The sequence below is a fragment of the Rhinatrema bivittatum genome, chromosome 8, assembly GCF_901001135.1.
Source record: "Rhinatrema bivittatum chromosome 8, aRhiBiv1.1, whole genome shotgun sequence".
NCBI lineage: Eukaryota > Metazoa > Chordata > Amphibia > Gymnophiona > Rhinatrematidae > Rhinatrema > Rhinatrema bivittatum.
Genome location: NC_042622.1, coordinates 62,330,701 through 62,347,412, shown reverse-complemented (window position 1 = coordinate 62,347,412; position 16,712 = coordinate 62,330,701). Strand labels below are relative to the sequence as shown.

At 43.6% G+C, this 16,712-nt stretch overlaps 1 protein-coding gene across 1 annotated transcript in view; it reads left to right on the top strand.

The window, feature by feature from the left end:
- The window catches only part of ASIP (agouti signaling protein), a 39,604-nt gene extending 27,962 nt beyond the window's left edge, over positions 1-11,642 (top strand). The window contains exons 2-4 of the mRNA XM_029612794.1: positions 5,908-6,080; positions 8,920-8,996; positions 10,670-11,642. Coding sequence (XP_029468654.1) covers positions 5,918-6,080; positions 8,920-8,996; positions 10,670-10,840 — 411 coding nt within the window. The 5' untranslated portion in view covers positions 5,908-5,917 and the 3' untranslated portion in view covers positions 10,841-11,642. The remainder of the gene's footprint in view (positions 1-5,907; positions 6,081-8,919; positions 8,997-10,669) is intronic.
- The last annotated feature ends 5,070 nt before the right edge of the window (positions 11,643-16,712 follow it).

The window sequence follows — 16,712 nt, the reverse complement described above, 5'->3', positions numbered from 1 at the left end:
TTACACATGCAGAATGCATAATACAAAATAAAGAGATTATAAAGTATAAATAGAAATGTACAGACAAAAAAAACAAAACAAAATGGAAACTGCAACAAACCAGATTTTATGCAGTGCAACAATGGAGAAACAGAAACATTACTATTCCTTATATAATATCAAACAATAAAATCAAGACACATAAAACATTGATCAGAAACGTAAAACCATACTAATAAAAAGAATATTTCCAAACAAATGATGAATAAGAACATAAAAACATGCCATACTGGGATAGACCAAGGGTCCATCAAGCCCAGCATCCTGTTTCCAACAGTGACCAATCCAGGCTATAAGTACCTGGCAAGTACTCAAAAACTAAGTCTATCCCATGCTACTGATGCTAGTAATAGCAATGGCTATTTTCTAAGTCAACTTGATTAATAGCAGGTAATGGACTTCCAATAAATAAGAACTCATATAAAAATATTTAAATCTTTTCCAAACAGCAATAAAATATTTTTGAAATAACATAAACATCAAGCATCCAATAATTAAAACTAACAAAGATGAAAAAATGTCCCGCTCTCCATATCTGCAGGTTAAAAGAGGCAGTTGTGCCGGGACCAGCATAACAAGGAACCCTTAGCCAATAGCGGCCTGAAGTACAAGGCCTGCTGCCAGCCCAGTACCATCCTTAGCAGCAGCAGCAGAATGCCAGATTATAATGGCGCCCCACAGCTCAGGGAGCACAACACAGCTTGCTAACCCTGACTCAAGCTAACGCAGGGGCATTCATTATAAAGGCTTTGCCATGGTGGCACCGCTGTGCATTCAGGACCCCAGTGCAGTCCAGAATGGCTGAAGAGAGCTAAGGAGCCCCGGCAGGCTGCCCTGGAGCCCATCCCATGGCAGCCAAAGACAGCTAAGGAAGCCTGCAGGGCTTAGAAGAAAAGGCCCAGAAGAGAGGGGGAGGCACTGTGAGTGTGGGATGGGAGGGGAGGGGAGCAAGAACCAGTGTGTGTGGATTAGAGCCTGTGTGAGTGTGTGTGGGTGAGGGCATGTGTGAGTGCAAGTTGGTGAGAGCGTGTGTGGGTGAGAGTCTCTGTGTGTGGGGTTAAGAGCCTGCATGTGTATATGTGTGTGTGTGTGAGAGAGAAAGTAAAGTTTGTGCAGTCCTCTCCTCTTCCCTCCCCAATCTATGACAATCTCAGGGTGGCTGGAAATCAAAAAATCTCAGGTATAGAGAGCAGGGGATTTTTTTAAAACTTTGTTAATTTCATTATTGGATATTGTTTGGTGTGTCTGCTGTTTTGAAATATTATATTGATCTTTTGGGAAACGTATATCAAATATAAAAACAACACCCAATTTCCAAAGTTTTAGAAATGGACTATTTTCCAACTGGCATTTCTAATTGAAAAAAAATTGAAATAAATTGTTAAGGAAAGGGCTGATAGTTTCATATAATAATTTTAACACTGTTGCCACCAAGGTAAACAGAGTTATGTGAGATTTTATAATCATAAACTAATCAACCTCCTTCCATCTTGTAATCATTTTTTAATTTTTCCAAAATGCTCAAAAATTATGGGGCAGATTTTAAAGGGTACACGTGCAGTGTACATTTGTGCGCGCTACCCGGCACGCACAAATGTACACCCGATTTTATGACATGCGTGCGCTGAGCCCTCAGGGAAACCAGCTGGCTTTCCCCGTTCCCTCCGAGGCCGCTTCCTTCCCCCACCACCTTCCCCTCCCTTCCCCTACCTATCCCGCCCCCCAGCCCAAAAAAAAACCCCCTTACTTTTAACTTGCATGCGCCAGCCGACTGCCGGCGTGAGATCCCCCAGCACAGCCGCTGTGCCTGAGACCTCGGCCACGCCTCCTGCCCTGCCCCAGGACTGCCCCACCACGCCCCAGGACCGACCACCCTGCCCCCATCCCGCCCCCTGCCTGCCCATTCAGAAAAGTCCCGGGACTTACACACGTCGCCGGGCCTTTTGAAAATCTGCCCCTATTTGTATAGGCAAAAAATGTATTTTATTATTTTTATATTAAAAATATATATCCAAAATCCTGACGCACTATATCCTTATCTGTTTTTTTAAAGATATGTTTTTCTTTTGGACATTCTGTAAAAGCTATATTATATCCTAGTGCAACAAAGCTTTGATGCCAGGGATTGTTTAATATGAGCGTGTCTTTTGCACCTATTTAAATGTTTAAAGTTTTGTTGCACTAGAACATAATATAGTTTTTACAGAATGCCGAAAATTAAAACAAAATTTAAAAAAAAAAACAGACAAGGATATAGTGCCACAGGATTTTGGAAATATATTTTGAATATAAAATTAATAAAATACATTTTTTGCCTATACAAATCATTTTTGAACATTTGAAAAAATGATTACAGGATGGAAGGCGGCAACAGTGTTAAAATTATATCAAACTATCAACCCTTTCATTAACAATTTTTTTCAATTAGAAATGCAGTTGGAAAATAGTCCATTTCTAAAACTTTGGAAATTGGGTGTTGAGTTTTTATATTTGATATTTAGATAGACACCTGGTTGGCAGTGAATTTGGTGGTTGGTGTATTACATTGAGAAATGTATAAACATTTTTATGAGCTTTTGATTATTGAATGTTCTATTCATTAGCTGTTTTGAAATGTTTATTCTTTTTATTAGAATGGGTTTACTATTATAATTGAAGTTTTATTTTTCTTGATTTTCTTGTTTTTTTGCTTCTTTATTCTGTCTTTGGTAAGGGTCTTTCAGGTGACAGATATGGAGAGCAGGGGATTTTTTTTAATCCTTCCTAGTTTTAATTATTGGGTGTTATTTGATGTGTGTGCTGATTTGAAATATTTTATTGATATTTGGGAAATTTTATAAAAATGTGTACAAGTTTTTATTATTGAATATTATTCTATTCATCAGGTTATTTTAATTTTCATCTTACTAGTATGGTTTTACTATTATGATTGATGTTTTATATTTCTTGATTGTATTGTTTTATGAGGAATGGTGATGCTTGTTTTTCTGTTGCTACACTGCATACAGGGGGGCAGATTTTAAAAGCCCTGCGCGCGTAAATACAGCCGGGCTGAGGAATGGTGCGCCGGCGCCTTGGGCAGGCATAACTTTCTGAACAAAGGTGGGGGGATTTAGTTAGGGCTGGGGGGTGGGTTAGGTAGGGGAAGGGAGGGGAAGGGGGGGGGGGGCCGGAAAAAAAGTTCCCTCCAAGGTCGCTCCGATTTCGGAGCGGCCTCGGAGGGAACGGAGGCAGGCTGCTCGGCTCGGCGCATACAGGTTGCACAATTGTGCATCCCCCTGCGTGCGCCGACCCTGGATTTTATAACATGCGGATGGCAGCACACACATGTTATAATATCGGGCGTAGATTTGTTCACGCCGGATTGCGCGAACAAATCTACGCCCGTGCATAACTTTAAAAATCTACCCCAGGGTCTCTTGCTTCTTGTTGTTCCCGGTCAGTTTTCATCTGCACATTTCTATTTACTTTATGGTCCCTTTATTCTATATTTGGTGAGGGTGTGTCTTTGTTCTGCATGTGTGACTGAAGTGAGATATTCTGCTAAGCATGTAGTTTCTGTTAGAAATCTATAGCAACCTGAATTGCTGTTTTCTTAATAGGAAGTATATTAGTATTTTAGGACCTGGTTTAAATAGAAGTGAATAAGCAAGAGAAAGACTAGCTATATTGCTGTTCTAATTTTGTAATAGTTATGTTATATATAGGGCCGGATTTTAAAAGGGTTACGCGCATAAGGTACGTTTAAAACCCCCCTGCGCGCGCCAAGACAATATTGCATAGGCTTCCGGCGCGTGCAAAGCCCCGGGATGCGCGTAAGTCCCGGGGCTTTCTTGGGGTGGGTGTGTCGAAGGGCGTGACGCGGTCGGCGCGTCATCGGGGGCGGTGCCGCAGGTGTGGTTCCGGCCCGGGGGCGTTCTGGGGGCGTGGCCGCGGCCTCTGGACCAGCCCCTGGACCCGAACACGGCGCACGGCAGCCAGCCCGGCGCGCTCAAAGTTACGCCTGCTTCGAGCAGGCGTAACTTCTGCGACAGAGGTGGGGGGGGGGTTAGATAGGGCCGGGGGGGTGGGTTAGGTAGGGGAAGGGAGGGGAAAGTGGGGGGAGGTGGAAGGAAAGTTCCCTCCGAGGCCGCTCCGATTTTGGAGCGGCCTTGGAGGGAACAGGCAGCGCGCGCAGGGCTTGGCGCGCACAAGTTGCACAAATGTGCACCCCCTTGTGCGCCGACCCCAGATTTTATAAGATACGCGCGGCTACGTGCGTATCTTATAAAATCCAATGTACTTTTGTTCATCCCTGGTGCACGAACAAAAGTACGCGCGCGCGCTGTTTCTTAAAATGTACCCCAGCGTGTTTCTCTGTTCCTTACGTGGAGTGAGATCAATCTGGGAAAAACAGAAGGGGGCCATGCGTGGTTAAAACAGCCCTGCCTACCTAGGAACTTTTGACCTCCGGTCACCCATTTTTTCAGCAGGTCCCAGTTGTGGTCATGCATGGGCTGAGGTGCAGTATGCGCAGCCGCATGGGGAACTCTGTGAGGTCATGCACGTGTTTATTTATTTATTTGTAGAGTTTTATGTACCGTCGTCCGGTATTACCATCACAACGGTTTACAATTCTAATATTTTGTTAACATGGTTAGCAATTTTTCATTGGAAGTACATTCTAGTGCTAACATTGCCTCAAAATATTGCCACAATCACCAAACTAGGTGCATTGACGGGGAGATATGAAATAGGGAAAACATTCCCAGAAAATTGTGAATGAAAGCTCATAGCATCAGATTGCTGTCCTGGTTCCAACTGAGTTGGGAGTACAAAGGAACAGGAGAAAAGTGCTGAGTCAAAAAAAACCATCCCTCCCTTTTTTATGTTTTAAAGTTATAGAAACATAGAAATGATGGCAGAAGAAGACCAAATGGCCCATCCAGTCTGCCCAGTCTGTAAAGCTTTTACGCTGCATTTCCTGTTTTATGTAAACCGAAATGATGTTCCACAACGAATGTCAGTCTAGAAAAACCTTAAATAAATAAATAAATAATAGTTAGGGGCAGATTTTCAAAGGCTACGAGCGTAAGATACGCACGTAACCCGAGAAAATCTGCCCCTGCGAGCGCTGAGCCTATTTTGCATAGGCTCGGAGGCGCACGCAAGCCCCGGGACGTGCGTATGTCCTGGGGCTTTCGAAAATGGGCAGATCGGGGGCAGGACCGGGGGCGTGGCGGCAGTATGAGGGCAGTTCCAAGTCCTCCAGCACAGTGGCCTGCTGGGGCACGCAAGTTACTCCATCAAGTAACTCCATCAAAGGTAGGGAGAGGATTTAGGTAGGGCCGGGGGGGATCCAAAAAAAAGTTCCCTCCAAGGAGCTGCACGCGCATGTTATAAAATCAGGCGTAGATTTGTGTGCGCCAGGTTGCGCGCACAAATCTACGCCCACGCATAAGTTTTATAAGCCCTCTGGGGATAGGGAAATACTACAGTACCTGAATGTAAACCGATGTGATATCTCAGATCGAATGTCGGTATATAAAAATAATAAATAAATATCTGGCCTTTACTGTAGTAAGGTCGTCTTTTAGTCAAGATTTTCTGACCACAGCTTGAAATGTCACCATTATTACTACCATGCTTCTAATTTCTATAGAGCTAATAGACATGTGCAGAGCTGCAGGGGTGTTGCTGGAGATCCCTATCTTGGCATCCTATACCCCCTCCCCCATGCTTCTCAGCTTCCTCCCACAATCCCAATTTATTTCTTTCAATCTGAGCTAACCAGTGTTGTCAAACCTCAGGGCGACCCTGCCCTTTTTCCTCTCCCACCATGATCCGGTTCACAGAATCATCTCTAGATGTTCAACTGCTCCTTTTCAGGTCACCTGCGATGGACGCTAAGATAGCGTTTGGCTTTCTTCTGTGCTGTGCCGTGTGCATCAGCGCCGCCTCTTCGCACATGATCATCGAGGACAAGAATGCGCTGAAGAGCTGCGAGACAAATGGCAACATGATCAATCTTCCAGCAGGCCTCCCACCCATCTCCATCGTAGGTCAGTAAAATCAGGAACTGCAGCTAACACACGAGGATCGCTTTGCCTCGTCTTGTCGAGGGATTTTGCCGGGGGGAATCATTTCCCATATTTTTTTTTTCTTTGGAGAGTGGTCACTTTTCTGGTTCTTATTTTGGAAGTTGACTATTTCTCACATCGAACAAGAAATAGCTAGGAGGCTGACTTGACCTCCAAAATCATTTCTTTTTAAGTAAAAGTATTTGGGATCTTGAAAGCCACTGGACTTTTCACACATGAGGATATTTTCAAATTGGGGCACATGGAATTCTCTCTCTTCCACAGAATAAAAAAGGATGGAAATGCTGACTTCCACCTGCCCAGTCGGTCGGATCCCTGGTTGTTTGCGAGAATAGGCTCAGCATTAGTGTTGGAAACCTTAGGTGAAAGTATGCAGTCCTCCTCTTCTTGACATCAGAGATCATAATATGCAAGAACCTTACATCTCATTCTTGTTCTCCTGTAAAGCAACGATATTAGCGCATAAAATAAAAGCCAAAAGCTGTTTAGATCATTTATCTGAGAGATAAATACAATTAGCAAGATCCTTTTTGTTCTCCTCGGTAGGCACGTTTAGATGCTTTTGTTTTCTTTCTTATTTTGAACTAGCAGAACCCGGCCCCGCGTTGCAGTGGCAGAGTCAGGTTCTTAACCCTCCCTCCCCCTTCCCCTTGCTCGGTTACCTCAATCACTCATCCTCCTCCCCCTTGGTCACTCACCCCCCCTTCCCTCCCCTGTCCCCACTCCAACTCTCTCCCCTCACACTCACCTCTCCCCTCATTCTCCCTCCCCTGAAATGTATGCTTTCTTAGGTAAGAGGACCCAGACTGTAAGAAGCAGCTAGGATGCCGATTGAGAAAAAAACACCAAAATAGAAATTGGTGGTGGTAAACGTGGTCCATCAGTGGGAGGTTGTGCGGGTTCTGTATCAAAATAAGGGAGTGCCTAACCAAGTTAGCACTCTCTATTTAGTTAAGTATTTTGTAGAGGGCTAATTTGGTGCCTTTCCGAGATCAGGGACGTTTTGTGTTTGTGTTTGTGTGTGCCCTCCGTCTTTCCACCCCAAAAGAACCCCACCATAAACACAGTGTTTAAATATGTACCCCACACATACACACACCCCCCCCCACCCCGGCGAAATACAGTATCCCACACCCCCCCCCCCCCCCCCCCCCCGTGAGAGTTGCAGAATGACCGAAACACCCCTCCCCCCCCCGAACACGCCCACAAGAAAATAACTACGGCCCCCCCACCGTGCAGCCCCCCCGGATACCTGTGCAAACAGTCAGTCGGTGGAGCGGGTGTTTGGTTCAGGATCGAAGTCTTGGGTTCAGGCCGTCGGCTGCTAGCAATGAAAATGGCTCCGACGGCCCTTTGACCTGACTATGTCACTGTGGAGGAGTAATGGGAGCACCAGGTTCCCTGACATAGTAAGGGCAAAGGTCCGCTGGCTGCCAGTCCTGAAAATGGCGTCGACGGGCCCTTGCCCTTACTATGTCACATGGGCTACTGCCACCATTGTTGTCTCCGAGTGGCATAGTAAGGGAAAGGGCCGTCGGCGCCATTTTGATTGCTGGCAGCCGACGGCCATGTGTCCCGGACCGTTCTTGGCCCCCCCGCTGGAGTAGTGCGGACCTGTTTCCGCTTTTGTGTGTGTTCGGAGGGTGTGGGCAGTAAGTAGAACAGGCATGTGCATGGGGGGTGTGAGGAGGGTGTTTTTGTGTGAGTTCGGAGGGTGTGGGAATTGCCAACATGTGACATGTGCGTGGCCCCCCCCCGGTGTAGCAGCCTGGAATTTGGTGCGTTTTGGTGTGTTTTGGGAGGGTGTGTGAAGTAAGTCCAATTGGCATGTGTGTGGGGGGGGGGTGTGAGGAGTGTGGATTTCTGTGTGTTCGGAGGGTGTGTGAATTAAATACATTTGTCATGTGTGTGGGGTGTGTGTTTGTGAAAGGTGTAAGAGGTTGCGCTGACGTCCAACGTCCACCAGATGTCGCTGTTTTGCGGAACCAATTTTTAAACCTTTTTTACCTGTCACAGTTGTGACATATCTGTAATGTAAGTACAGAAGAACCTTCCCGTATGCGAAAGGAAGGTTGTGTCCAAATTTGAAAGCAATCGGTGCAGTGGTTTCTGAGATTAGCGATTTTGTACAAACTATTTAACATTTTTATTTATATAGATTAGTGCCACAGTTTCATGTTCTGATTTTTTATTTCATCTCTGGGGAACTCCATCTCATTCACGCCTGTCATTATGAATCTAAGTAAATCAGGGGTGCTGCCGTGCTGATCCACATCACAAGACCTACTGTTGCACGCAAAGGAGGATTAGAGCTGAAGAGTAGATTTGGAGGTTACGATGGCCTATGAACAGCCTAAGGCCCATCTAATCGGTCCAGTTCCCCCTTCTTGCAGCAACACTACAGAGTGCACCACTTTTTATTCCTTCCCCCCAGCCAAGTGACACACAAGCACCCTCCCCATTGGCTTAGAGCTGAATAGAAGGCCTCTTGCCCGCTTACCTCCAAAATGTATCAAGAGTAAGCATAGCCCTTAAAGAAGGAGCTGGCAGCTCTGCAGCATACCCCGTGCTGGTTCTGATTGGAGTTGCCAGCAATTCGGTGTCACGAGGAACAGGCTAGTGCAGCTCTGGTTTTACTGTGTCGCATGCATGAAGACACAGTGCTGCTTCTCCGGTGGAACCAGAAATAGGAGTCTCTCTCGTGCATTAATGTCTGGGTGTGTACTCTGTATCCAGTTGCATGCACTGCTTTATGCATAAGGATAAATAGATTTTTAATCATTTGGGTTTCTCTTTTAAGAATTAGCCAAAACATCAAAGAGGATAAGCAGGACAGATGCAGAGAAGAAGAAGAAGAAGAAGAAGAAGTCATCAAAGGTAATAATCAATTATTGTCCAAATCATGTTTCACAATAGACTTTTGTTTGTCTACCAAGGTTGTAAAATAGACATTAGGACTGCTCGTTTGATAAATTGTGATGCTTTAGGCAAGGAGGACTCTGCCAGTTTAAGATCACACCACTCTGTCATGTGCTGCCCTTCCCCATCCCAAATTCTCGTAATATATTCTGACTTCCTGGTCTCAAACAGTAGTAAAAAAGCAAAATGTCACACAAGGAAAAATTATGAGTCCTATATTACAACTAAGGAAGGAACAGTTACTTTAATTAACCCTTCATGGAGGCCTGTATTGTGATAAAGTGACCCATGGAAATACTAACATTACCCTTGTGCATATTTTTACTCCAGGGCTGACTCATCCATGCTTAACCTGCACTTACAGGGTCATTCATCAAAATGCGTAAGAACCCTAACGCCCGCGATAACACAATACGCAGGCATTATTCATCGCATCACATGCTGACTATGCAAAATTTCCAAAATCTATTCAAGTGGGCAGATTTTGGGAGGAGTAAATGAGACCTTCTAATGCTGTGTGTGATAGTACAGTGCATGCATGATGCATGCTATTGTGGGATAAAGTGCTAGAAATAACTTCACCTTTTTTTCCTAGTGTTATGGCTTTGAAAGCTATGGGGTAGAGTTTAAAAGAAGCGCGCATGGCCTACATGTGCGCATGCACATGTACGACCGATTTTATAACGTGCACGTGCAGGCGCGCGCATATTATAAAATTGGGGGTTGGCGCGCTCATGGGCCTGCACAATTATGCACCTTGCGCGTGCCGAGCCACGCTGCCTTCCCCCGTTCCCTTCCCCTAACCTGACCTTCCCACCCCTTCCCCTGGCCCTACTCTAACCCCGCCCCCCAAAATGTTTTATTTACCTTTTGCGCCTGACTCTGGGCAGGCGCAAGTTGCGCGCGCGCTGGCCAGCGCATGATCCCAAGCACAGAGGCAAATGGCCGCTGTGCCTGAAGCCTATGACCCTGCCCCCACTCCCGGACCACCCCCGCCCACACCCCACCCCTTTAGTAAAGCCCCAGGACTTACATGCGTCCCGGGCTTTACGCGCGTCGCAGGGCCTTTTGAAAACAGGTCCGGCGTGCGTAACCTTTTTAAAATCCTGCCCTATGTGTTGTGCCTGAAATGGGATTTTTTGCAAATCCCATTTTGGGCATGGAGAGGGGAGAGGGAATGGAGAGAGAGAGACTCTGGGGTGGCACACATATTAATCATGTATTTATACCACTAAAGGAGGTTCATCTAGTAACTCGAGGCGAGGTTTTGGTAGTGGTCTAGGCCGGGTGTGGGAGTGTATCAAGCTAGGGCGAGAGTACCTTGTAGAAAACTTTCCTCATTCCAAATCACATCAAATCTTCAATGATGTGTACTGTGCTGTTCATACGTCTGACAGTGCATGCAAAACTTCCCCCCAAACCCTAGACCACCACCAAAACCTCACCCTGAGTTACTAGTTACCCTCTTACAGTGATATAAATAGTTTACTTCTATGAGAGCCTTTTAAAGAGAGTCTCCCTCTCTTGTTATTCATGCAAAATGTATAGAATTTTGATGAAGCTATGGGTTAGTTGGTTACTGAAATATTTTGCACTTGGAAATTATTTCATATTTGTTTTTGGTCCCACAGATGAAAGTTGTGCCCAAAAGGATTGCCAGACCTCCACCTCCACCAGGCTGCGTCCCACTCTGGGCCAGCTGCAAGGCACCCTCGGCTCCATGCTGTGACTTCTGCGCTCTCTGCCAGTGCAAAATCTTTCGAACCGTCTGCTACTGCAAAATGGGATATCCCAATTGCTGAAGCCACGTTGCTCCCAGAGCCCAGGCCTCATGTGTTCCAGCACCTTTGTCCACTGCTCTTCATCCATTTGCCTCATTTTTACTGCAGATTGACAATAACCCCTCCACAAACAAGCACTACCCCCTTCAAATCAGCAATTTTGTTCTAAGGTCAATGATGCAATGCTCCAAGTCCCTCCCTGGATACTCCTTCAACTCCGTATGCTGGAGGAGGGAGACAGGGTAGGTTAGGACCTGCCGTGGCATTTTAAAAAGTTGTGAGTTTAGTTTCCCTTCATTGCATTTTCACAAACGAGCTTGTTGATGACTATTTATCAAATTACACAGAAAAGTGTGTGTGCATATATTGTACACATGGAAACAGACACAAAAAGGGTTACATTAGTACAAATTTGAAACCTGTGAACTGTAAAGATTTGACGATTGGCACTACTGCTCACTAGTTTCAAACATGCTTATTTAACCCCTTTGCGTCTAACAAATTCTAATCAATATGAAGATAACTTTCAAACATATATGGCCTCAGGCAGGTATAACCAAATATTTTATAACCCACACATATGATATACGCATGTTTTATAAAATACATATATCTCTATTGTACAGCATACGCATGTATGTGGGCTTATGCGCGAATACATACAATGCATTGAAACCATGTATATCAATGCAATGAATGGAAAGACTTTTTCTACCTATTTTTTAAATATACACGGCTATATTTTATATGCAAAAATAAAGGAGTTACTCACATAATTCTCAATTTACACACATAAGTCAGCCAATTATAAAACATGTGCACATAAATGAAATTAGACAGTTTGCCAATTAGTTCACCAGTTTATCCAGTCCTTCTCCACAGATCAAGCCACCTCTATTTTCACTAGTCACGGAATGGAACCTATATCTTATCCTTATAAGTCTCATACGTTCTCCGTTCGAGCCTTTCCATTCCGGTCATTTCACAGTTTGACGTGGAAAATACTTTCCCTCATAAATGTCATTTCTGCCAACAGGGTCAGTGAGTTACACACTTTGTTACATACTCATCCGACCCTGCGTTCCTCCGTCACCGAGTGGTTTTTACGCATTCAACTTCCTATCTTTCTTAAGGTAGACGTTGCATCTCACCTTACTCAGGATATACTCTGCCCATTTTTCCCAACACCTCTCTCTCACCAGAGCGAGAGGGTTTTTTTCCATTTCTTGGACAGTAATAGTGCACTTGCATTCTATCTAGATTGCACTACATTCCACAGGAATTCCACCTTACTCTTTCCTTTTGTGGCAAGAGTCAAGCTGCGAGTTCCAGTAGGCAAACAGACCTATTCCTCCTAATTGACGGTCTGTATGATCTAGAGTATGTAACAAAGTGTGTAACTCACTGACCCTGTTGGCAGAAATGACATTTATGAGGGAAAGTATTTCCCACGTCAAACTGTGAAATGACAGGAATGGAAAGGCTCGAATGGAGAACGTATGAGACTTATAAGGATAAGATATAGGTTACATTCCGTGACTAGTGAAAATAGAGGCGGCTTGATCAGTGGATAATCCATGGTAAGCTGACTCAGAAGGGGTTTACCGTAAATCGGGTATCCCCACTCCCAAACGATACACCAATTGGAACAGAGGTGTACCTATGTGGAGGATGTCTGGGGAGCAGAATCTGAGAGAAAAGAGTGGTGTAGAAAAAGAAAAAAGGGTAATACCCTTTTGAATGCGTCATGTGGTAAATCATGCCATTTTGAATGGTAGGATTTATGTGTGGAAGGTTTTGTGACGCTACCAGTACCTGAGAACATCAGTGAGTCTACGATTTGAGACTGACTTGTGAGAAGGCAAATTGGTTCCTGGTTTTTCAGCCTAAACTCCCCCGCCCAGTTCACCCAGACCTCCCACCCAATCAGTACTACACAATAAACACGTTTAGCATCACTCATGCCAGATAATTGGCAAATGTACACATGTGTCTTTTAAAATAATATGCATGTGCTGGCCCCGCCCTATTTTATACATGTATATGTGCACAAAAAAGTTAAAATATGCACATATTTTTTACTTTTATAAAATACAGAATATGCGAGTGGAGGCTACTTATGTGCATATATGCTAACTTTCATGCATATGAAATTTTGAAAATTCACTCTATGAGTGCAGATACAAGCCGACAAAGCCATTAGATTTTAGATGACTCTTTATGAAGCTCAATGGAGAACCGCGTGGTTTTTTTTTAAGTTGTGCTCTCCATATGAGTTTTGAAATGATTTGCAAATGAAGAGACCACTTAAATCCACAGGATTTCTTTTACATGGGTAATGCTTCACACAGTGCTAGTGTTTGACAGCCAAGAGGCAAAAAAAGTGTTTTGGCACTATGATGTCATCATATCCACATCACCTTCATAGACCTCAAGAGTTCTAGTGACTGGGATGCTTGTTGTCTGCGAATGTCATGTGGGTAATGCATCGCATACATCGACAATGAGCTTAAAAGACTTAAAACGTTTATTAAAACCTTCATTCATGTTGTAGTGTTTTGAGTTCACCGTGGCATCTGGAACAGTCATGGAAGACAGCAAGACTTGTTCTGGTCAGGAACAAATGTTTATTTACAGGATTTCAAAGAAACAGCAAAATAAAATAGTAGTTCACCTGGCTTTACACATCCAAAGCAGTTATTCATGTACCATGCGTGCATAACATGGGCTCAAAGCAGCTTCCCGGGTCCTCATTAACCCTTCCGGGCCCTGATCCTTGATACTGTTAGGAAGGGATCCTCCCGGGCCCCAGAATCCTTTGTGGATCTGTGCCTTAAGGTGGACCGGGGCAAATAGCTCTAGTCTGTTTTAACGTGATTTGAGGGAGTCTTTTCTATACTCCCTCGCACATATATTATTACATCAGTGACAAAACTTTACAAGGCAGAGCAATACAGAAATGGTACCTTAATGTTCTTAAGGTTTGATGTACTTGAAAGCAAGACGAGGGAGGCCGTGTGCACCACTGTATTGCTCACAATTATCACACAAATTCTAATTGCAAAGGCAAAATGTTCGTTGCCCAGTGACCCAGCAGAATGACTGAAGTCAGACATCTCCTCAAAATAGTAATGGCAAGAAGAGAGGGCAGCCTGATAGGAAAAGGATGAATACACCAAGGACCAAAATCTGCCCTGAAGACAAGCTGAGCCTGTATTCGGGAATATGTCCACCAAAGCGTTCACCCTGCTGCAGTTTTTGCAAGGATATAACTGATACTACCAAGAGGAAAGCTGAATCAACCAGATTGTTACTATCTACTTCTGCATCCTGTGTTTACTAGCAAATGACACAGATGAAAAAAAGAAAAGATATTGAACCAAAATTCACAGATGGGAAGCAGACGATTACTTTGCGTCACATAGGTGGACTACCAGAGTGCTCCTACTGACTGCCGTAAGCATCTTTAAAGGGCAACTGTGTAGGATGTGATGGGGGCTTGTTTGGATGTGTCCTGCAATGCTTTCTATGAGCAAGTGAAAACAACAAAACAAATCTGCTGTTTTTGCAAGCTGGCAGCAGGGACACGTGACAGCGGTAGCTGTGCTTTTATAACACAACTGCCTCATGAGAGGCTTCTAGGAAAAGTAAAGTAAAAAGTCATAAGATAGGTGGCGATGTCCTTTCATGGATTACAAACTGGTTAAAAGACAGGAAACAGAGAGTAGGATTAAATGGACAATTTTCTCAGTGGAAGGGTGTGGGCAGTGGAGTGCCTCAGGGATCTGTACTGGGACCCGTGCTTTTCAATATATTTATAAATGATCTGGAAAGGAACTCAACCAAATTTACAGATGATACAAAATTATTCAGAGTAGTTAAATCACAAGCAGATTGTGATAAATTGCAGGAAGACCTTGGAGACCTGAAAATTGGGCATCCAAATGGCAGATGAAATTTAATGTGAATAAGTGCAAGGTGATGCATATAGGGAAAAATAACCCATGCTAAAGTTATACGATGTTAGGTTCCATATTAGGAGCTACCACCCAAAAAAGAGATCTAGGTGTCATAGTGGATAATACATTGAAATCGTCGGTTCAGTGTGCTGCGGCAGTCAAAAAAGCAAACAGAATGTTGGGAATTATTAGAAAGGGAATGGTGAATAAAACAGAAAATGTCATAATGCCTCTGTATCACTCCAAGGTGAGACCGCACCTTGAATACTGTGTACAATTCTGGTCGCCGCATCTCAAAAAAGATATAATTGCGATGGAGAAGGTACAGAGAAGGGTGACCAAAATGATAAAGGGGATGGAACAGCTCCCCTATGAGAAAAGACTAAAGAGGTTAGGACTGTTCAGCTTGGAGAAGAGATGGCTGAGGGGGGATAGATAGAGGTGTTTAAAATCATGAGAGATCTAGAACAGGTAAATGTGAATTGGTTATTTACTCTTTTGGATATAGAAGGATTAGGGGGCACTCCATGAAGTTAGCATGGGGCACATTTAAAACTAATCGGAGAAAGTTCTTTTTTACTCAATGCACAATTAAACTCTGGAATTTGTTGCCAGGGGATGTGGTTAGTGCAGTTAGTGTAGCTGGGTTTAAAAAAGGATCGGATAAGATCTTGGAGGAGAAATCCATTACCTGCTATTAATTGACTTAGAAAATAGCCACTGCTATTACTAGAATCAGTAGCATGGGATTGGCTTAATTTATGGGTACTTGCCAGGTTCTTATGGCCTGGATTGGCCATTAGGATAGGTTATTGGGAACAGGGGGATCAGGTTTATCCTGGATTTGTCCCCAGCTCTCATTTATTCACTCTCTACAGTGTTGTTTGAGAAACAAAGCGTCAAACCTCTGACATTATTGCTAATGCCCTGTAACTTATTGAGATAAATCATGAACTTTAACAACACTTTTGGTATCCAAGATCAAATATGATTTGATTTCCCCATAAAATTTAATCAAAATGTGCATATACCCAAAGAGGTTGGGAAAGAGCTATTATATTTTAAATATAAAATGTTATAAAACAGAGAATATCATTAATCCAGTCAGAGGGCTTACTGCTGAATGTTCCTTGCCTTAGAAAAGTACATAAAATACCCATTAAATAGATGGATTTCTATATTAGGACTCTTCCATCTTAACTATGCAGAAGTATTTTTTAATTAAAAATCATAATAAAACAAATGCAACAGATCAAAAATGTATTTTAAATTCCCAAGGCTCCCTCTAAGTGAATAATGTAATTTTTAGACTAAAAAAGAATTTATTCATCATGCTTTTCTGAAGCACATGTTCCTAAAACATCCCTTCCCAATTTGTAGATTTCTTGTCTGTTTCTGCACCCTAATGAGTAAACTTTCAGAGTTTGCGTGTGGAGAATTAGCATTTACGTGTGTAAGTAGTCTGCATTTACATACATGCAAATTTATAAATATCAAAACTATGTGGGTATTTTTGATTCCATACACACATTCACTGGCGCAAAAAAAATGGTGATCTAGGAGGCATTCCGGGGCGGGGTCCAGAGGTATGCACAGATGTTATAAGAGATATTCACCTATAAATTATCTAATTTAATTCACCCAGATTTACACCTGCCAATTGGCTAGCACCATTGAAACTGGACTTGTCTGTTGCCTCCAATTTTTGGGTGGAGGTTCAGGATGAAGAGCTAGAGGGTCTAGGTGAACTGGAGATGGACTGGGAGAACTGGAGGAGGTAACAGCGAACTGGTGATTTCAAGTACATACACAAGAACAGGGGGTTTTTTCCAAATGGTATACACACAGGTGTTATAGGGGTGGTGGATGCATGGAATGCCCTCCTGGAAGAGATGGTGAAGACAAGAGCGATAATGGAATTCAAAAAGGCATGG